The 15,615-nt window shown below is 41.8% G+C and overlaps 1 protein-coding gene across 1 annotated transcript in view; it reads left to right on the top strand.

The window, feature by feature from the left end:
* The window catches only part of LOC115178882 (complement C3), a 44,751-nt gene that overhangs the window by 22,403 nt on the left and 6,733 nt on the right, over positions 1 to 15,615 (top strand). Inside the window, exons 24-34 of the mRNA XM_029740272.1 lie at positions 143 to 346; positions 805 to 880; positions 1,452 to 1,611; positions 1,787 to 1,879; positions 2,062 to 2,212; positions 11,314 to 11,492; positions 11,773 to 11,931; positions 12,267 to 12,326; positions 12,661 to 12,751; positions 12,977 to 13,025; positions 13,199 to 13,286. Coding sequence (XP_029596132.1) covers positions 143 to 346; positions 805 to 880; positions 1,452 to 1,611; positions 1,787 to 1,879; positions 2,062 to 2,212; positions 11,314 to 11,492; positions 11,773 to 11,931; positions 12,267 to 12,326; positions 12,661 to 12,751; positions 12,977 to 13,025; positions 13,199 to 13,286 — 1,310 coding nt within the window. The remainder of the gene's footprint in view (positions 1 to 142; positions 347 to 804; positions 881 to 1,451; positions 1,612 to 1,786; positions 1,880 to 2,061; positions 2,213 to 11,313; positions 11,493 to 11,772; positions 11,932 to 12,266; positions 12,327 to 12,660; positions 12,752 to 12,976; positions 13,026 to 13,198; positions 13,287 to 15,615) is intronic.

Below are 15,615 nucleotides of genomic sequence, written 5' to 3'. Positions count from 1 at the left end.
TGCTCCATGATATTCTTTATCATTTCTGCCATGAAAATGTCTTTGTCATGTTGTCACTGACCATTGACTGAGTCATATTCCAGTTATGATTATGTTTTACTGTCTGCATTTACCTTTGAATGCGCTGTATGCAACTTGTCAGGTGAGCAGTTGGCCCGGACGATAGAGGCTGCCATCAGTGGTTCACCCCTGGTTGACCTCCTTCGGCAACCTGGTGGCTGCGGGGAGCAGAACATGATGCACATGACTTTACCTCTCATCGCCACACACTACCTTGACGAGACCAAACAGTGGGATAAGGTGGGATTAGAACGCAGAAAGGAAGCAGTCAACTTCATTCAAATGGGTGAGAAGCTTTAGAATTCCACTTTTGAGGTTTGCAATTTACAGTTGCACAACTCCCAGAGAGGATGGCATTTATTGGAGTATTTGCATTAAAAGTTAATAGAATGTTACAGTGTAGTTTTAGCAATTGTTTTTGTTTCTTACATTTGATTTGGTTAGCAACCACACAAAAAGCAAGTTCGATTTTTTTATTTTATTTTTTATGCTTGAATAGACAAGAGGTGGGTTTCCAAAAGCCTTTGTAGCAATTATGGTACTTTGTCTCTCAACAATCAGTGATGTAGTGGTAACAAAAAAAATTGTGGGCATATGCTGATCGCTGTTTAGGCTGAATAAAGTAAGGCTCCCTAACATGTTAGCTACAAAGGCTTTGGGTGTGATCAGCACCCTCAGCACAAATTCTTTGTTATCATCAGCACAAAATCTTCATGGTTCTTGGTTTTCTTTTGTTATATCAAGGCTATAAGCAGGAAATGGCCTATCGGAAAGCAGATGGATCATATGCTACCTACCCTGATGAGCGTAGTGGTACCTGGTGAGCTAAACCTTCCCCTCTCTATATCCTCCAATGTTCCACAATACCAGGGACACAACATTAGATGTACAACATATAGGCCTAGGTCTACTGTATGTTAAAACAACAGTCTGCGATTGGTACATAATAAAACATTTAAAAAAATGATTGACATAGCCATTGATTCTTTAAGAATATAACAACTGTCTTACCCCATCAGAACCCAAAATATAAGCACATTTTTATTTCATTGTTTGTAAACAATGTTACTGTTTTTGATCTCATGAATGGTCAGTCCTTGCATCTATAGCTCTGTCTGTAATTTCTTTGTGGTTACAGTTCCTCAGCCCCAATCTCTCAGCTGTTTACCAAAACAAGTGTCAGGGCAGTCGTGTTGTTTTTTTTCCCGAATCGCAGACTGCAGCTTTAACTGAATTGTATCTGTTGACTTCCGCCAATAAGACCTTGTAATGGTGAAACAAAGAAGCACGTAACACTTTGAGGAATAACAAACTAAGACGATTTATACATTTACATTTTGTTCATGGCAGGGCATATGACACATAGGCCTAAATATCATCCTTCCATCTAGGCTCACAGCTTATGTTGCTAAGGTATTTGCCATGGCAAACCCGTTCATCGTTATTTCGGAAGATGTCCTGTGCAGTGCAGTCAAGTGGCTTGTCATGGAAAGACAGCGGCCCAATGGCATTTTTGAAGAATCTGGCAAAATCCTGACTCCCAGCATGATGGTACAACAATTATAATAATATTCCTCAGTTGTAATTTTGTTTTTGAGTCTTATTCAATCAAAATCTTGGGAGTTTTCATGGAAAGGTTTTTAAACAAATTCAGGGGTACATTCTTGCAGAGAATTTGACAAGAAAACTGACATACCATTTATGTCTTGTATTTGCTTATCTACAGGGAGATGTACTGGGGAAAGACGTGGACGACACACTGACAGCATTTGTGCTCATAGCCATGCAGGAAGCACACACATTTTGCAATGGTATCAGTGTAAGTGAAATTTACACATTCTGTTTTCCTATTACTTTTATCATAAACATGTTTTCTATGGTCATGCATAGTCGAACAACAATGGCAGTTTAAGAAGTCTATCGAGTTGTTTTTGATTGCCTTTTTCCTCTGATACTTCAAGAAGTTAGCAATTGCCTTTCTTTTTCTCTCTCTCTCTCCAGGAGCTACCAGACAGCATGAAAAAGGCTAAGCAATACCTGGAATCTCGGAATCAATACCTGACCAACCCCTATTCAGTGGCCATGACCTCATATGCCCTGGCTAACGAGGGCAAGCTCAACAAGGATATCCTGTTCAAATACTCATCTACAGGTAACAGGCCAAATCCTCCTTCATGCCAGTATAGTTGGAAATATGGAGCAATTGAACCCTATGATGAACAGTTTCATGAAACTCAATTGCTGACTAATATAGCCCGGTGCTCTTTGCGTCAAAAAGGTTAATTTTGCCAATGTAGCAGAGGTGTTTTTGTACATTTCTTTTGTTATCAATAAAGAATGTAGGGCAGTCCCCGTCTAAAACAAATCTTTGTCAACCGAGAGTCATCCTGTTCTTTCGACCAATCGATTGGTCTAAATGTTTAAATAACTTTTTCCATACATAAGACAGACACACCCTATGTGTTTGAATAAAATCAACTACATATGCACTGAGATTGTCTGATGCTTTAAGCACATTGTTTGATTAAATAATTAAGTCACAAGAAAGAGCCCGATGGTCACACTGGGTTAAAAAAAAATGACAGCGAGTGCCTGTGTGACTGGCGCACGTTGTCTCGCTCTCCTCCCTACTGCAGTGAAAAGGCACCACAGCACAGCAAGTGTTTATTATGCTGTCCGTGCTGAAGCTGCAACATCATTTCAGCCATTTAGTTTCTTACTCATGTTATCAAAATCCCTAATTTGTTTAGGAAAAACATTCCCTATTTCCTCAACCCTTGCTCGCTTTCGTGAAACATGTAAGCATTGCATGCATGTGAACAATAGGGCCTGACCTGAAGCTTATCATATTCACATCAATAAATTGGTTATAACAAACTCCGAACACAGTAACACGTGACAGCAAAATGGATGTGGAGGGCGTGAAAAAGGAACTTGACATGGGCGAATGTTTACTGGTTGCTCAGGAGGGAAAGGGGAAGTCAGATCTGTGGAAGACGTTTGACTTAGTTGTGGAAACTACTGGAGATCCAGAAAAAGGATCTCTTTTGGCGCGGCCCATAGGAGCAAGCGTTGAGTGATTATTGTGTGCCAAAAAAACAAACAACATTTAACCAAATATCAGCTCTGTCTATTAGGACACTGTGTTTATACAGTATTTTCTTTGAAGGAACTGTCTGTAAAATAATGGAAATTGTATCAATCATTTTTTGCCAATACATTTTCTGTTTTTATATGGATATGTTGTTAAAATAGTGCTCCCCCCTCCATGTATATACAAAGTTATTTTTAATCTCCCTCTGTAAATCTATGGTAAATACTGTATGTTGAAAAGTTGCAAATGTACGTAAATTAACAGAAACTATTATTTTAAATAAATTGTTTAATTATCATTCAGAAGTATTTTTTTTGCAAAAGAAGAAACAATACATTCCTCAATACAACAAATAAATGCAATACTATAAACAGTTAATGTACAATAGCATTGTGTAAAGTACAAATTGTTGTTGTCTATATTGTCTATAAAGAGAGAAAAAGTTATGAAAGTCTTTCCAAATTCATAATAATGAGCAATTAGTGCTCTTTGTGGTCGGTTTAGATTATGATAGAAATTATCACGGTTTTCACATTAAATACACTTTGCATTATGTTATGAATATGGGTCCAAATACTTAACTTTTTAGTACTTTAATACACAAGTGAATTTGTCCCAATACTTTTGGTCCCCTAAAATGGGGGGGACTATGTAAAAAAAAAAGTTCACCCGATATGGATGAAAATACCCTCACATTAAAGCTGACCTCCATAGTCATTGTATAATTTCAAATCCAAACCTTTGGAGTATAGCGCCAAAACAAGAAAAAATGATTCACTTTCCCAATAATTATAGAGGGCATTGTAGTTGGCGACCTCATCCTTCCTGTACCAGTGAGGGGCGTGAATACTAATAAATTGGAGTGAATGGGAGTAAAAAGTAAACTATGGTCAGTGTTCTACTTTAAATAGCTGGGAAAAGAAATCGTATCCCGTTCCAATGTAGGTAGGCCAGTTGAGAACAAGTGCCCATTTACAACTGCGACCTTGCCAGGATAAAGCAAAGCAGTGCAACAAAAACAACAACGCAGAGTTACACATGGGATAAGCAAACGTACAGTCAATAACACAATAGAAAAATCTATATACAGTGTGTGCAAATGTAGTAAGATTAGGAAGGTAAGGCAACAAATAGGCCATAGTGGCGAAATAATTACAATTTAGCATTAACACTGGAGTGATAGATGTGCAGATGATGATGTGTATAACATAACAAGATTCAACAACTGAGACATAACCTGAACCAGTTCCACAGACATGTTACTAACAGAAATTGAATAATGTGTCCCTGAACAAAGGGGGGGGGGGGGGGGGGTCAAAATCAAAAGTAACAGTCAGTATCTGGTGTGGCCACCAGCTGCATTAAGTACTGCAGTGCATCTCCTCCTCATGGACTGCACCAGATTTGCCAGTTCTTGCTGTGAGGAAGGATGACTTTACATTAAAAGTCTTTGAACATCCTTCAAAGGGACAGGTTATGTTCAGACCTTCTTGTATGTGGGAACTCAAGTGAGATTACAAGCCCTTTCAAATGTACAAATTCTCTGCTGCAGAAATGCCATGAACATTTCAACTGTACACACATTTCAGTTTAAAGTTGCTGTGCCCTTCTGTCAGGGTAAACTCTAGACATGTGAACAGTGTAGGAATTGAATGAAGACCTTCCAAAATTTGAATAACCACATGGAAAACTGAAAACTTCCATACGCACAAAAAGCTTATTTCTCTCAAATTTGGTGCTCAATTTTGTTTACACCCCTGTTAGTGAGCATTTCTTCTTTGCCAAGATAATCCATCCACCTGACAGGTGTGACATATCAAGAAGCTGATTAAACAGCATGATCATTACACATGTGCCCCTTGTGCTGGGGACAATAAAAGGCCCCTCTAAAATGTGCACTTTTGTCACACAACACAATGTCACAGATGTCTCAAGTTTTAAGGGAGCGTGCAACTGGCATGCTGACTGCAGGAATGTCCACCAGAGTGGTTTCCAGATAATTGAATGTTTATTTCTCTACCATAAACTGCCTCCAATGTCATTTTAGAGATGACCGCAGACCATTTGTATGGCGTCGTGTGGGTGAGCAGGTTGCTGATGTCAACATTGTGAACAGAGTGCCCCATGATGGCAGTGGGGTTATGGTATGGGCAGGTATAAGCTACGGGCAAAAAACAGAATAGCATTTTATCGATGGCAATTTGAATGCACAGAAATACTGTGATGAGATCCTAATTTATTTAAATTCACTGATTTCCTCAAATGAACTGTAACTCAGTAAAAATCTTGAAAATTATTGCATTTATATGTTTGTTCAGTATCCTAATTTAGCTGGCAGGACGGCATCTTTTCACCATGTTAGATAGCTAGCAAATACAAAATGTTCTCATATGGGAGTTTATTAATTCACTCATTACTACGCAGGGCTTTGAGATGCATTATAGCCAGGGCTGGGTTTCCCAAAAGCATAACGTTAATCTTTCGTCTATTTAGTTTGAATGGAATTAAGATGATCTTATACTTTTGAGAAACCTAGACCAGAACGTTAAGCTAAATTTGCTAAAATAGCTAGCCCAATGTTAATTCAGTGCCAAGTGACAGCGTTTACCGTTCGACCCTGGCTGTAGCCAGCTAGCTAACGTTACCCAACATTAATATTATTGTAATGTTAGTAGTTAACTTAGCTAACACACCAGCAGCAACAAATGTATGATATCCAGCAGATCTATCGTATAGTTAACTTATACAGCTAAGTCATTCAAATTGTTCATGATGGAGGTGCTCAACTCTGATCATTTCAAGAACGTGTCAAAACTGAATTAACTAAAGTTAGCTAGCCTAGCTAGTTAGCTACCTAACGTTAGCCACATACACAGCAGCTAACCATCCAGGCAATAACACAATTATATTACAGAGCTAGGTTGTATGCCACGAAATTACTTTCCAGCAGCTATCGTTAAAAAAAAAAGTTTAGCTAGATGTGTTCTACATTTTAATTTCAATGCACAACTTTGTATTGAACTAACATCAGTTCCCAAGATGGCGTAGCAGTGCAGATGTGTTTTGTTCGTCCTCTCATGTACTTTTGTATTTTTCGTCCTTTTTTGTATATATTTCGATTTTTATTTTCAATCTCTTTCCATTTTAACTCAATTATACCTTCCGGTAACCTGCCTCACCCAATGTGATACAGAACCGCTATTATTTTTAATTTTTAGACCTTATAGCAAGAGCCACCTAGCCATCAGAAGCTAACCAGCTAATTTAGCTACAAGCTATTTAGTCATTGTTAGCCACTGCTAGCGGCCTTTACCTTCTGCACAGATACCAGCCCTTTTTTAGCTTGGATAATACTCGCCAGCCTACCAGTATCGGACTGTCTCTCCACTACAATGCCGGATTCCTGCCGTAATCCCTGGACCATTACTCCTGATCTTCACAGCTAGCTAGCACCCACGAGTTAACCAGTACCGAAGCTATCCCTGAGGCCCACCTCCCGGCCTACTCAGTTGTTCACCCCAACCCCAGCCAAACACGGCTTGAACCCACTACTCCACCGGACCCTTGCCGTAAGCTCTGGACCTTGGCACCGGATCACCGCTGCTACCGAGTGGCTATAGTGGCTAATGGCCCATTCCCTGAAGCTAGCACCGGGTAGCCGTGAGCCAGGCGCATCCCCCGGCTAGCAAACTAAATTACTACATCTACAATACCTCTTTCGCCATCTGGCTTGGATCCTTTGTCGACACGGCGCCCCGCCGCACCACCACGACTGGTCTGCCGACGAATACTCCATCCGCTGTGCCTCCAACCGGCCTCCGTCGGACGTCAGAGCAAACGCTTCTACTAGCCCCGGGCTACTAACTTTAAACGCCGTGTCGCACGCGTGCTAGCGTAGTAGCGACTACTCCGCGGCCTCCCTGTTCCATCAACCGCTGCCCCCTGGACCCTATGATCACTTGGCTACATAGCTGATGCCTGCTGGACTGTCCATTAATCACGGTACTCCATTCTGTTTAATATTTCTTTATCTGTCGGCCCCAGCCGCGAACTCAGGCTGTGTGTGTAGTTAACCGACCCTCTCTGTCCAGTCATCGCCATTTTACCTGTTGTTGTTGTTTTAGCTGATCAGCTGTTGTCTCACCCGTTGTTGTCTAGCTAGCTCTCCCAATCAACACCTGTGATTACTTTATGCCTCGCTGTATGTCTCTCTCAAATGTCAATATGCCTTGTATACTGTTGCTTAGGTTAGTTATTGTTTAAGTTAACAATGGAGCCCCTAGTTCCACTCATCATACCTCTGTTACCTCCTTTGTCCCACCTCCCACACATGTGGTGACCTCACCCATTATAACCAGCATGTCCAGAGATACAACCTCTCTTATCATCACTCAGTACCTGGGCTTACCTCCGCTGTACCCGCACCCCGCTGTACCCGCACCCCACCATACCCCTGTCTGCACATTATGCCCTGAATCTATTCTACCACGCCCAGAAATCCACTCCTTTTATTCTTTGTCCCCAATGCACTAGGCGACCAGTTTTGTTAGCCTTTAGCCGTACCCTCATCCTGTTCCTCGGGTGATGTGGAGGTAAACCCAGGCCCTGCATGTCCCCAGGCACCTTCATTTGTTGACTTCTGTGATCGAAAAAGCCTTGGTTTCATGCATGTCATCATCAGAAGCCTCCTCCCTAAGTTTGTTTTACTCACTGCTTTAGCACACTCCGCCAACCCTGATCCTTGCCATGTCTGAATCCTGGCTTAGGAAGGCCACCAAAAATTCGGAGATTTCCATACCCAACTACAACATTTTTCGTCAAGATAGAACTGCCAAAGGGGGAGGAGTTGCAATCTACTGCAGAGATAGCTTGCAGAGTTCTGTCATACTTTCCAGGTCTGTGCCCAAACAGTTCGAACTTCTAATTTTAAAAATTAATCTCTCAAGAAATAAGTCTCTCACTGTTGCCGCCTGCTATCGACCCCCCTCCGCTCCCAGCTGTGCCCTGGACACCATTTGTGAATTGATCGCCCTCCATCTAGCCTCAGAGTTCGTTCTGTTAGGTGACCTAAACTGGGATATGCTTAACACCCCGGCAGTCCTGCAATTTAAGCTAGATGCCCTCAATCTCACACAAATCATCAAGGAACCCACCAGGTACAACCCCAAATCCGTAAACATGGGCACCCTCATAGACATTATCCTGACCAACTTGCCCTTCAAATACACCTCCGCTGTTTTCAATCAGGATCTCAGCGATCACTGCCTCATTGCCTGTATCCGCTATGGGTCCGCGGTCAAATGACTACCCATCATCACTGTCAAACGCTCCCTAAAACACTTCTGCGAGCAGGCCTTTCTAATCGACCTGGCCCGGGTATCCTGGAAGGATATTGACCTCATCCCGTCAGTCGAGGATGCCTGGTCATTCTTTAAAAGTAATTTCCTCACCATCTTAGATATGCATGCCCCGCTCAAAAAAATGCAGAACTAAGAACAGATATAGCCCTTGGTTCACTCCAGACCTGACTGCCCTTGACCAGCACAAAAACATCCTGTGGCGGACTGCAATAGCATCGAATAGTCCCCGTGATATGCAACTGTTCAGGGAAGTCAGGAACCAATACACGCAGTCAGTCAGGAAAGCAAAGGCTAGCATTTTCAAGCAGAAATTTGCATCCTGTAGCTCTAACTCCAAAAAGTTTTGGGACACTGTAAAGTCCATGGAGAACAAGAGCACCTCCTCCCAGCTGCCCACTGCACTGAGGCTAGGTAACACGGTCACCACCGATAAATCCATGATAATCGAAAATTTCAATAAGCATTTCTAAACGGCTGGCCATGCCTTCCTCCTGGCTACTCCAACCCCAGCCAACAGCTCCGCCCCCCCGCAGCTGTTCGCCCAAGCCTCCCCAGCTTCTCCTTCACCCAAATCCAGATAGCAGATGTTCTGAAAGAGCTGCAAAACCTGGACCCGTACAAATCAGCTGGGTTAGACAATCTGGACCCTATCTTTCTAAAACTATCCGCTGCCATTGTTGCAACCCCTATTACCAGTCTGTTCAACCTCTCTTTTGTATCGTCCGAGATCCCTAAAGATTGGAAAGCTGCCGCGGTCATCCCCCTCTTCAAAGGGGGTGACACCCTAGACCCAAACTGTTACAGACCTATTTCCATCCTGCCTTGCCTATCTAAAGTCTTCGAAAGCCAAGTTAATAAACAGATCACTGACCATTTCGAATCCCACCGTCCCTTCTCCGCTGTGCAATTCGGTTTCCGAGCCGGTCACGGGTGGACCTCAGCCACGCTCAAGGTACTAAATGATATCATAACCGCCATCGATAAAAGACAGTACTGTGCAGCCGTCTTCATCGACCTGGCCAAGGCTTTCGACTCTTGTCAATCACTGTATTCTTATCGGCAGACTCAATAGCCTTGGTTTTTCTAACAACTGCCTCGCCTGGTTCACCAACTACTTTGCAGACAGAGTTCAGTGTGTCAAATCGGAGGGCATGTTGTCCGGACCTCTGGCAGTCTCTATGGGGGTACCACAGGGTTCAATTCTCGGGCCGACTCGTTTCTCTGTATATATCAATGATGTCGCTCTTGCTGCGGGCGATTCCCTGATCCACCTCTACGCAGACAACGCCATTCTGTATACTTCTGGCCCTTCCTTGGACACTGTGCTAACTAACCTCCAAACGAGCTTCAATGCCATACAACACTCCTTCCGTGGCCTCCAACTGCTCTTAAACACTAGTAAAACCAAATGCATGCTTTTCAACCGTTCGCTGCCCGCACCCGCCCGCCCGACTAGCATCACCACCCTGGACGGTTCTGACCTAGAATATGTGGACCACTACAAATACCTAGGTGTCTGGCTAGACTGTAAACTCTCCTTCCAGACTCATATTAAACATCTCCAATCCAAAATCAAATCTAGAATCGGCTTTCTATTTCGCAACAAAGCCTCCTTCACTCACGCCGCCAAACTTACCCTAGTAAAACTGACTATCCTACCGATCCTCGACTTCGGCGATGTCATCTACAAAATAGCTTCCAATACTCTGCTCAGCAAACTGGATGCAGTCTATCACAGTGCCATCCGTTTTGTTACCAAATCACCTTTTACCACCCACCACTGCGACCTGTATGCTCTAGTCGGCTGGCCCTCGCTACATATTCATCGCCAGACCCACTGGCTCCAGGTCATCTATAAGACTATGCTTGGTAAAGCTCCACCTTATCTCAGTTCACTGGTCATTCCAGTTCTCTGCTGCCAGTGACTGGAACGAATTACAAAAATCGCTGAAGTTGGAGACTTTTATTTCCCTCACCAACTTTAAACATCAGCTATCTGAGCAGCTAACCGATCGCTGCAGCTGTATATAGCCCATCTGTACATTGCCCACCCAATCTACCTATCTCATCCCCATACTGTTTTTATTTTATTTACCTTTCTGCTCTTTTGCACACCAGTATCTCCACATGCACATCTGCTCATGTATCACTCCAGTGTTAATCTGCTAAATTGTAATTATTTGCTCCTATGGCCTATTTATTGCCTACCTCCTCACGCCATTTGCACACACTGTATATAGACTTTCTTTTTTCTACTGTATCACTGACTTGTTTATTGTGTGATTGGCTTGTTTGTTTACCCCATGTGTAACTCTGTGTTGTTGTCTGTGTCACACTGCTTTTCTTTATCTTGGCCAGGTCACAGTTGTGAATGAGAACTTGTTCTCAACTTGCCTACCTGGTTAAATAAAGGTGAAATAAAAATAACATTTAAAAAATTTGCTAGCTACAGCACATCATCAGGCAGCTAATCTGCCATCAACGATGGAGATGTTATGCTAAAATATAATTAACGATATTGTCCAGTAGCTGTCATAAAATGTATACCCTAAATGATTTACCACAGAGCTGTTAAATTTTGAAGGCAAAACTTTTCCCGAAAACAAAGGTTGGCACATGGCAGATGTCTCTGTAGTAGATGCTGCCTAATACCCAACAGGCAAAACGCATTTGGTTAAATATGTAAATGACCTGTAAGCGGTTATACAGAACATTTCTGTTGGGAAAATGCAGAAGATTGTCCATTAAAATGACAGATATTTATTCCAGTGTGAATGTTTGTGTGTTTCCCCCCCACAGACCGGACCCACTGGCTTGTTTTAGGCAAAAACAAAGACATCAAAGGCCTTCTCACATTGGAGGCCACAGCTTATGCCCTGTTGGCCCTGGTGAAGGCCGGTGCCTTTGAGGAGGCTGGTCCCATCGTCAGATGGCTCAACAGGCAGGGGTTTAAAGGTGGAGATTACTCATACACTCAGGTACAGCCAGACCGACCCATGTAAGAAGTAACATCAAACATCCAACCAGGGCAAACAAGCTGGCTAACTAACCTTGGCTAAGTAGGGCTAATGTCAATATCATATAATTTGAAACAGGCTGCTTCGAGGTCATACAATATTATAACACAATATTGGAAATATGATGTGTGTTGGAGAAAGCTGCATTTAGGATACAGCAAATACAACACTCAAAACTCAAGAGCCACATATGAAACTTTGTATACTTCCTTACGCCCTGCTTCTGTTTCTTCCAAAATAGGCCACTATCATGGTGTTCCAGGCTGTGGCAGAATACATGACGAAAGCAGGAAAAGTAAAAGACATTGATCTGAATGTGGACATTGATATCGCAGGGAGATCTCAAGTCATCAAGTGGTCATTTAACAAGGGTAACGCCTTACTCACACGCACCGACAAGGTAAGGACGTATGCACACATAAGCCCCTTTATAACACGTTAGAAGGGCAGACCTATTGTCAATGAGCGCAGAACAACACAATCTAGTCAAACTATTGGGTCACCTGAAATCACCCCTCTCGGTCAAAATGTTGCGGGTGTGAAAATGGTTACCAGAGGAAAGGAGCAAGGCAACCTGCATCACAGAGGGGGAAGGAGAAATGTGTGTTAGAGGAAGCAAAATTAGACAATAGTTGATCACAGCGAGATGGAAGAAGGACTACAACCGTTTGGGTAGGGATGTATGCTATGTTGTCTGTTAGGCGGATCTTAAATTAAAGTTATTATTCTGTATAGGTCAAGCTGCGGGAGAACTTCACAGTAACAGCCAAAGGAGCTGGTCAGGGGCAATTATTGGTAAGAAGCATGCCACTTTTTCTTACAATGCCTTAATTCCAGGAGAGAAACTGGCATTTAGTCTGCCGACAAATGGGCAATGACCCAACATTTAATGGGGGCGGGGGCTATCCCTCTGCCCATCCTTCCTTACCCCCAAATCTAGCCTCAGGTACCCAGGCTTTGCTCAAGTCAACAGTACCCCGTTTTCTTTCCACACAATAGTGCACACACAATGCACTGGATTTAAATTAGTCTAATTAGTGTGAAGACAATATTTGATAACATTCAAATAAAATGAGTACCTCAGGCTAACCAAGTAACACCAACCCTCTCCTTGCCTATCCGTGTCAAGGTTACAACCTTATACTATGCCATGCCCGAGGATAAGAACCAAGACTGCAAAAACTTTGTGCTTAATGTGGAACTAATAAAACAGGCTACAGGTAGGCTACTTGTCATGGCTATTGTATTTGAACTTGTTTCCACTCAACAGTGATAATTCAAGTTTTGTTTGTTTTTGTTTTATTTAATTGAAATGGGTAGAAGCTAATAGTGGCAGATTTACGTTCTGTGGTTGTTGATATCTGCAAGACTGAAGTTGCCCCACTGTGTATGATGATGTCATATTGCTAAATCTACCTTCAAAATGACATTTCTTGTTTTTTAAGTTTCACTCAAAGAAGCTACAGAGACATATAAGCTCTACATTGACGTGTTGTAAGTAAAAGAAAAGCCTGATTACTCGGGGTATACTGTAATCACCATCATACCTTGCCATAGGCCAATATTGTTATATATGATTCTTATCTAGTGAGGAATAGAAAATACTTGCAAAAATTAAATCAGTTAAAATCAAGTCTTGCTTATGGACACTCCCATTCTCTCCTAAGGTTTAACTCTGACAGAAATGCCACCATGGCAATTTTAGACATCGGCTTGCTGACTGGCTTTGAAGTTGACTTTGAGGATCTGAAACAGGTGAGTGATCAATGTTGATATAGCAGATGGCTTATGGTGCATCGCTACTGCCTTTTTGAGACCTAGAAGTACTGTTGCCCTGGCCTGGATCCAGAAAATGTTGATATAGCAGATGGCTTATGGTGCATCGCTACTGCCTTTCTGAGACCTAGAAGTACTGTTGCCCTGGCCTGGATCCAGAAAACGCATTGCCATGTACTGGGTCAGTAGTATTGACTAGAGGTCGACCGATTATGATTTTTCAACGGCGATACTGATATCGATTATTGGAGGACCAAAAAAAGCCCGATTAATCGGACGATTTTGATTCATATATTTGTAATAATGATAATTACAACAATACTGAATGAACACTTTTATTTTAACTTAATATAATACATAAATAAAATAAATTTAGTCTCAAATAAATAATGAAACATGTTAAATTTGGTTTAAATAATGCAAAAACAAAGTGTTGGAGAAGAAAGTAAAAGTGCAATATGTGCCATGTAAAAAAGCTAACGTTTAAGTTCCTTGCTCAGAACATGAGAACATATGGAAGCTGGTGGTTCCTTTTAACATGAGTCTTCAATATTCCCAGTTAATAAGTTTTAGGTTGTAGTTATTATAGGAATTAAAGGACTATTTCTCTCTATACCATTTGTATTTCATGTACCTTTGACTGTTGGATGTTCTTACAGGCACTATAGTATCGCCAGCCTAATCTCGGGAGTCGATAGGCTTGAAGTCATAAACAGCGCTGTGCTTCAAGCATTGCGAAGAGCTGCTGACAAACGCAGGAAAGTGCTGTTTGAATGAATTCTTACGAGCCTGCTGCTGCCTACCACCGCCCAGTCAGACTGCTCTATCAAATCATAGACTTAATTATAATAAACACACAGAAATACAAGCCTTAGGTCATTAATATGGTCAAATCCGGAAACTCATTTCGAAAACAAAACGTTTATTCTTTCAGTGAAATACGGAACCGTTCCGTATTTTATCTAACAGGTGGCATCCCTAAGTCTAAATATTGCTGTTACATTGCACAACCTTCAATGTTATGTCATAATTATGTAAAATTCTGGCAAATTAATTACGGTCTTTGTTAGGAAGAAATGGTCTTCACACAGTTCGCAACAAGACAGGCGGCCCAAACTGCTGCATATACCCCGACTCTGCTTGCACTGAACGCAAGAGAAGTGACACAATTTCACTAGTTAATATTGCCTGCTAACATTAATTTCTTTTAACTAAATATGCAGGTTAAAAAAAATATACTTGTGTATTGATTTTAAGAAAGGCATTGATGTTTATGGTTAGGCACATTGGTGCAACGATTGTGCTTTTTTCGCGAATGCGCATTTGTTAAATCATCACCCGTTTGGCGAAGTAGGCTGTGATTCGATGATGAATTAACAGGCACCGCATTGATTATATTCAACGCAGGACAAGCTAGTTAACCAAGTAATATCATCAACCATGTGTAGTTAACTAGTGATTATGTTAAAACTGATTGTTTTTTTATAAGATAAGTTTAATGCTAGCTAGCAACTTACCTTGGCTCCTTGCTGCACTCATGTAACAGGTTGTCAGCCTGCCACGCAGTCTCCTCGTGGATTGCAATGTAATCGGCCATAATCAGCATCCAAAAATGCTGATTACCGATTGTTATTAAAACTTGAAATCGGTGCTAATTAAAATCGGCCATGCCGATTAAATCGGGTCGACCTCTTGTGTTGACTGTGCTTCTTGCAGATCTCCTAGAATGCCTGGAGTCGAGGCTGTTTCTCCAGAACCAATTTTTAACTGGACGATTCGCTCACACTGGTGAGGTTAGCATAGGGCTAACGTGTGCCAGGTTATCTGATGGGACCAGCTACAATGTAGCGTTCTATCACGTGAAACTATATAAACAATTTTAATTGGCTGATGCTTAAACTTAACCTTGAACTGAAACTTTTTTGAATGTTCTACGTATTTCCATTTCACACAATATAAACATGAGCTATACATACAGATGAGAGGAGCTATATGAGAGGAGGCTGCTGGGAGGAGCTATAGGAGTATGGGCTCATTGTAATGGCTAGAATGGAATACATGGAACTGAGTAAAACACATCAAACATATGGAAACCACGTTTGACTTTGCTCCTCCTATAGCTCCTCCCACCAGCATCCTCTGATACAGATAGAAACAACTGAGTGTGGCAGAATATGGCCAAAATGCATAAAACTGTTAAACTTTACATTCACCAGATTATATAAACCATTAAATGGTGTCTATAGTCTTCTGCAACCATAGTGTCTGCACTAAAGTCCCTTTGTAGCAGACAACCATACCGCCTGCA

The sequence above is a fragment of the Salmo trutta genome, chromosome 38 (genome assembly GCF_901001165.1).
Source record: "Salmo trutta chromosome 38, fSalTru1.1, whole genome shotgun sequence".
Classification (NCBI taxonomy): Eukaryota; Metazoa; Chordata; class Actinopteri; order Salmoniformes; family Salmonidae; genus Salmo; species Salmo trutta.
This window is presented reverse-complemented; position numbering and strand designations above follow the sequence as displayed.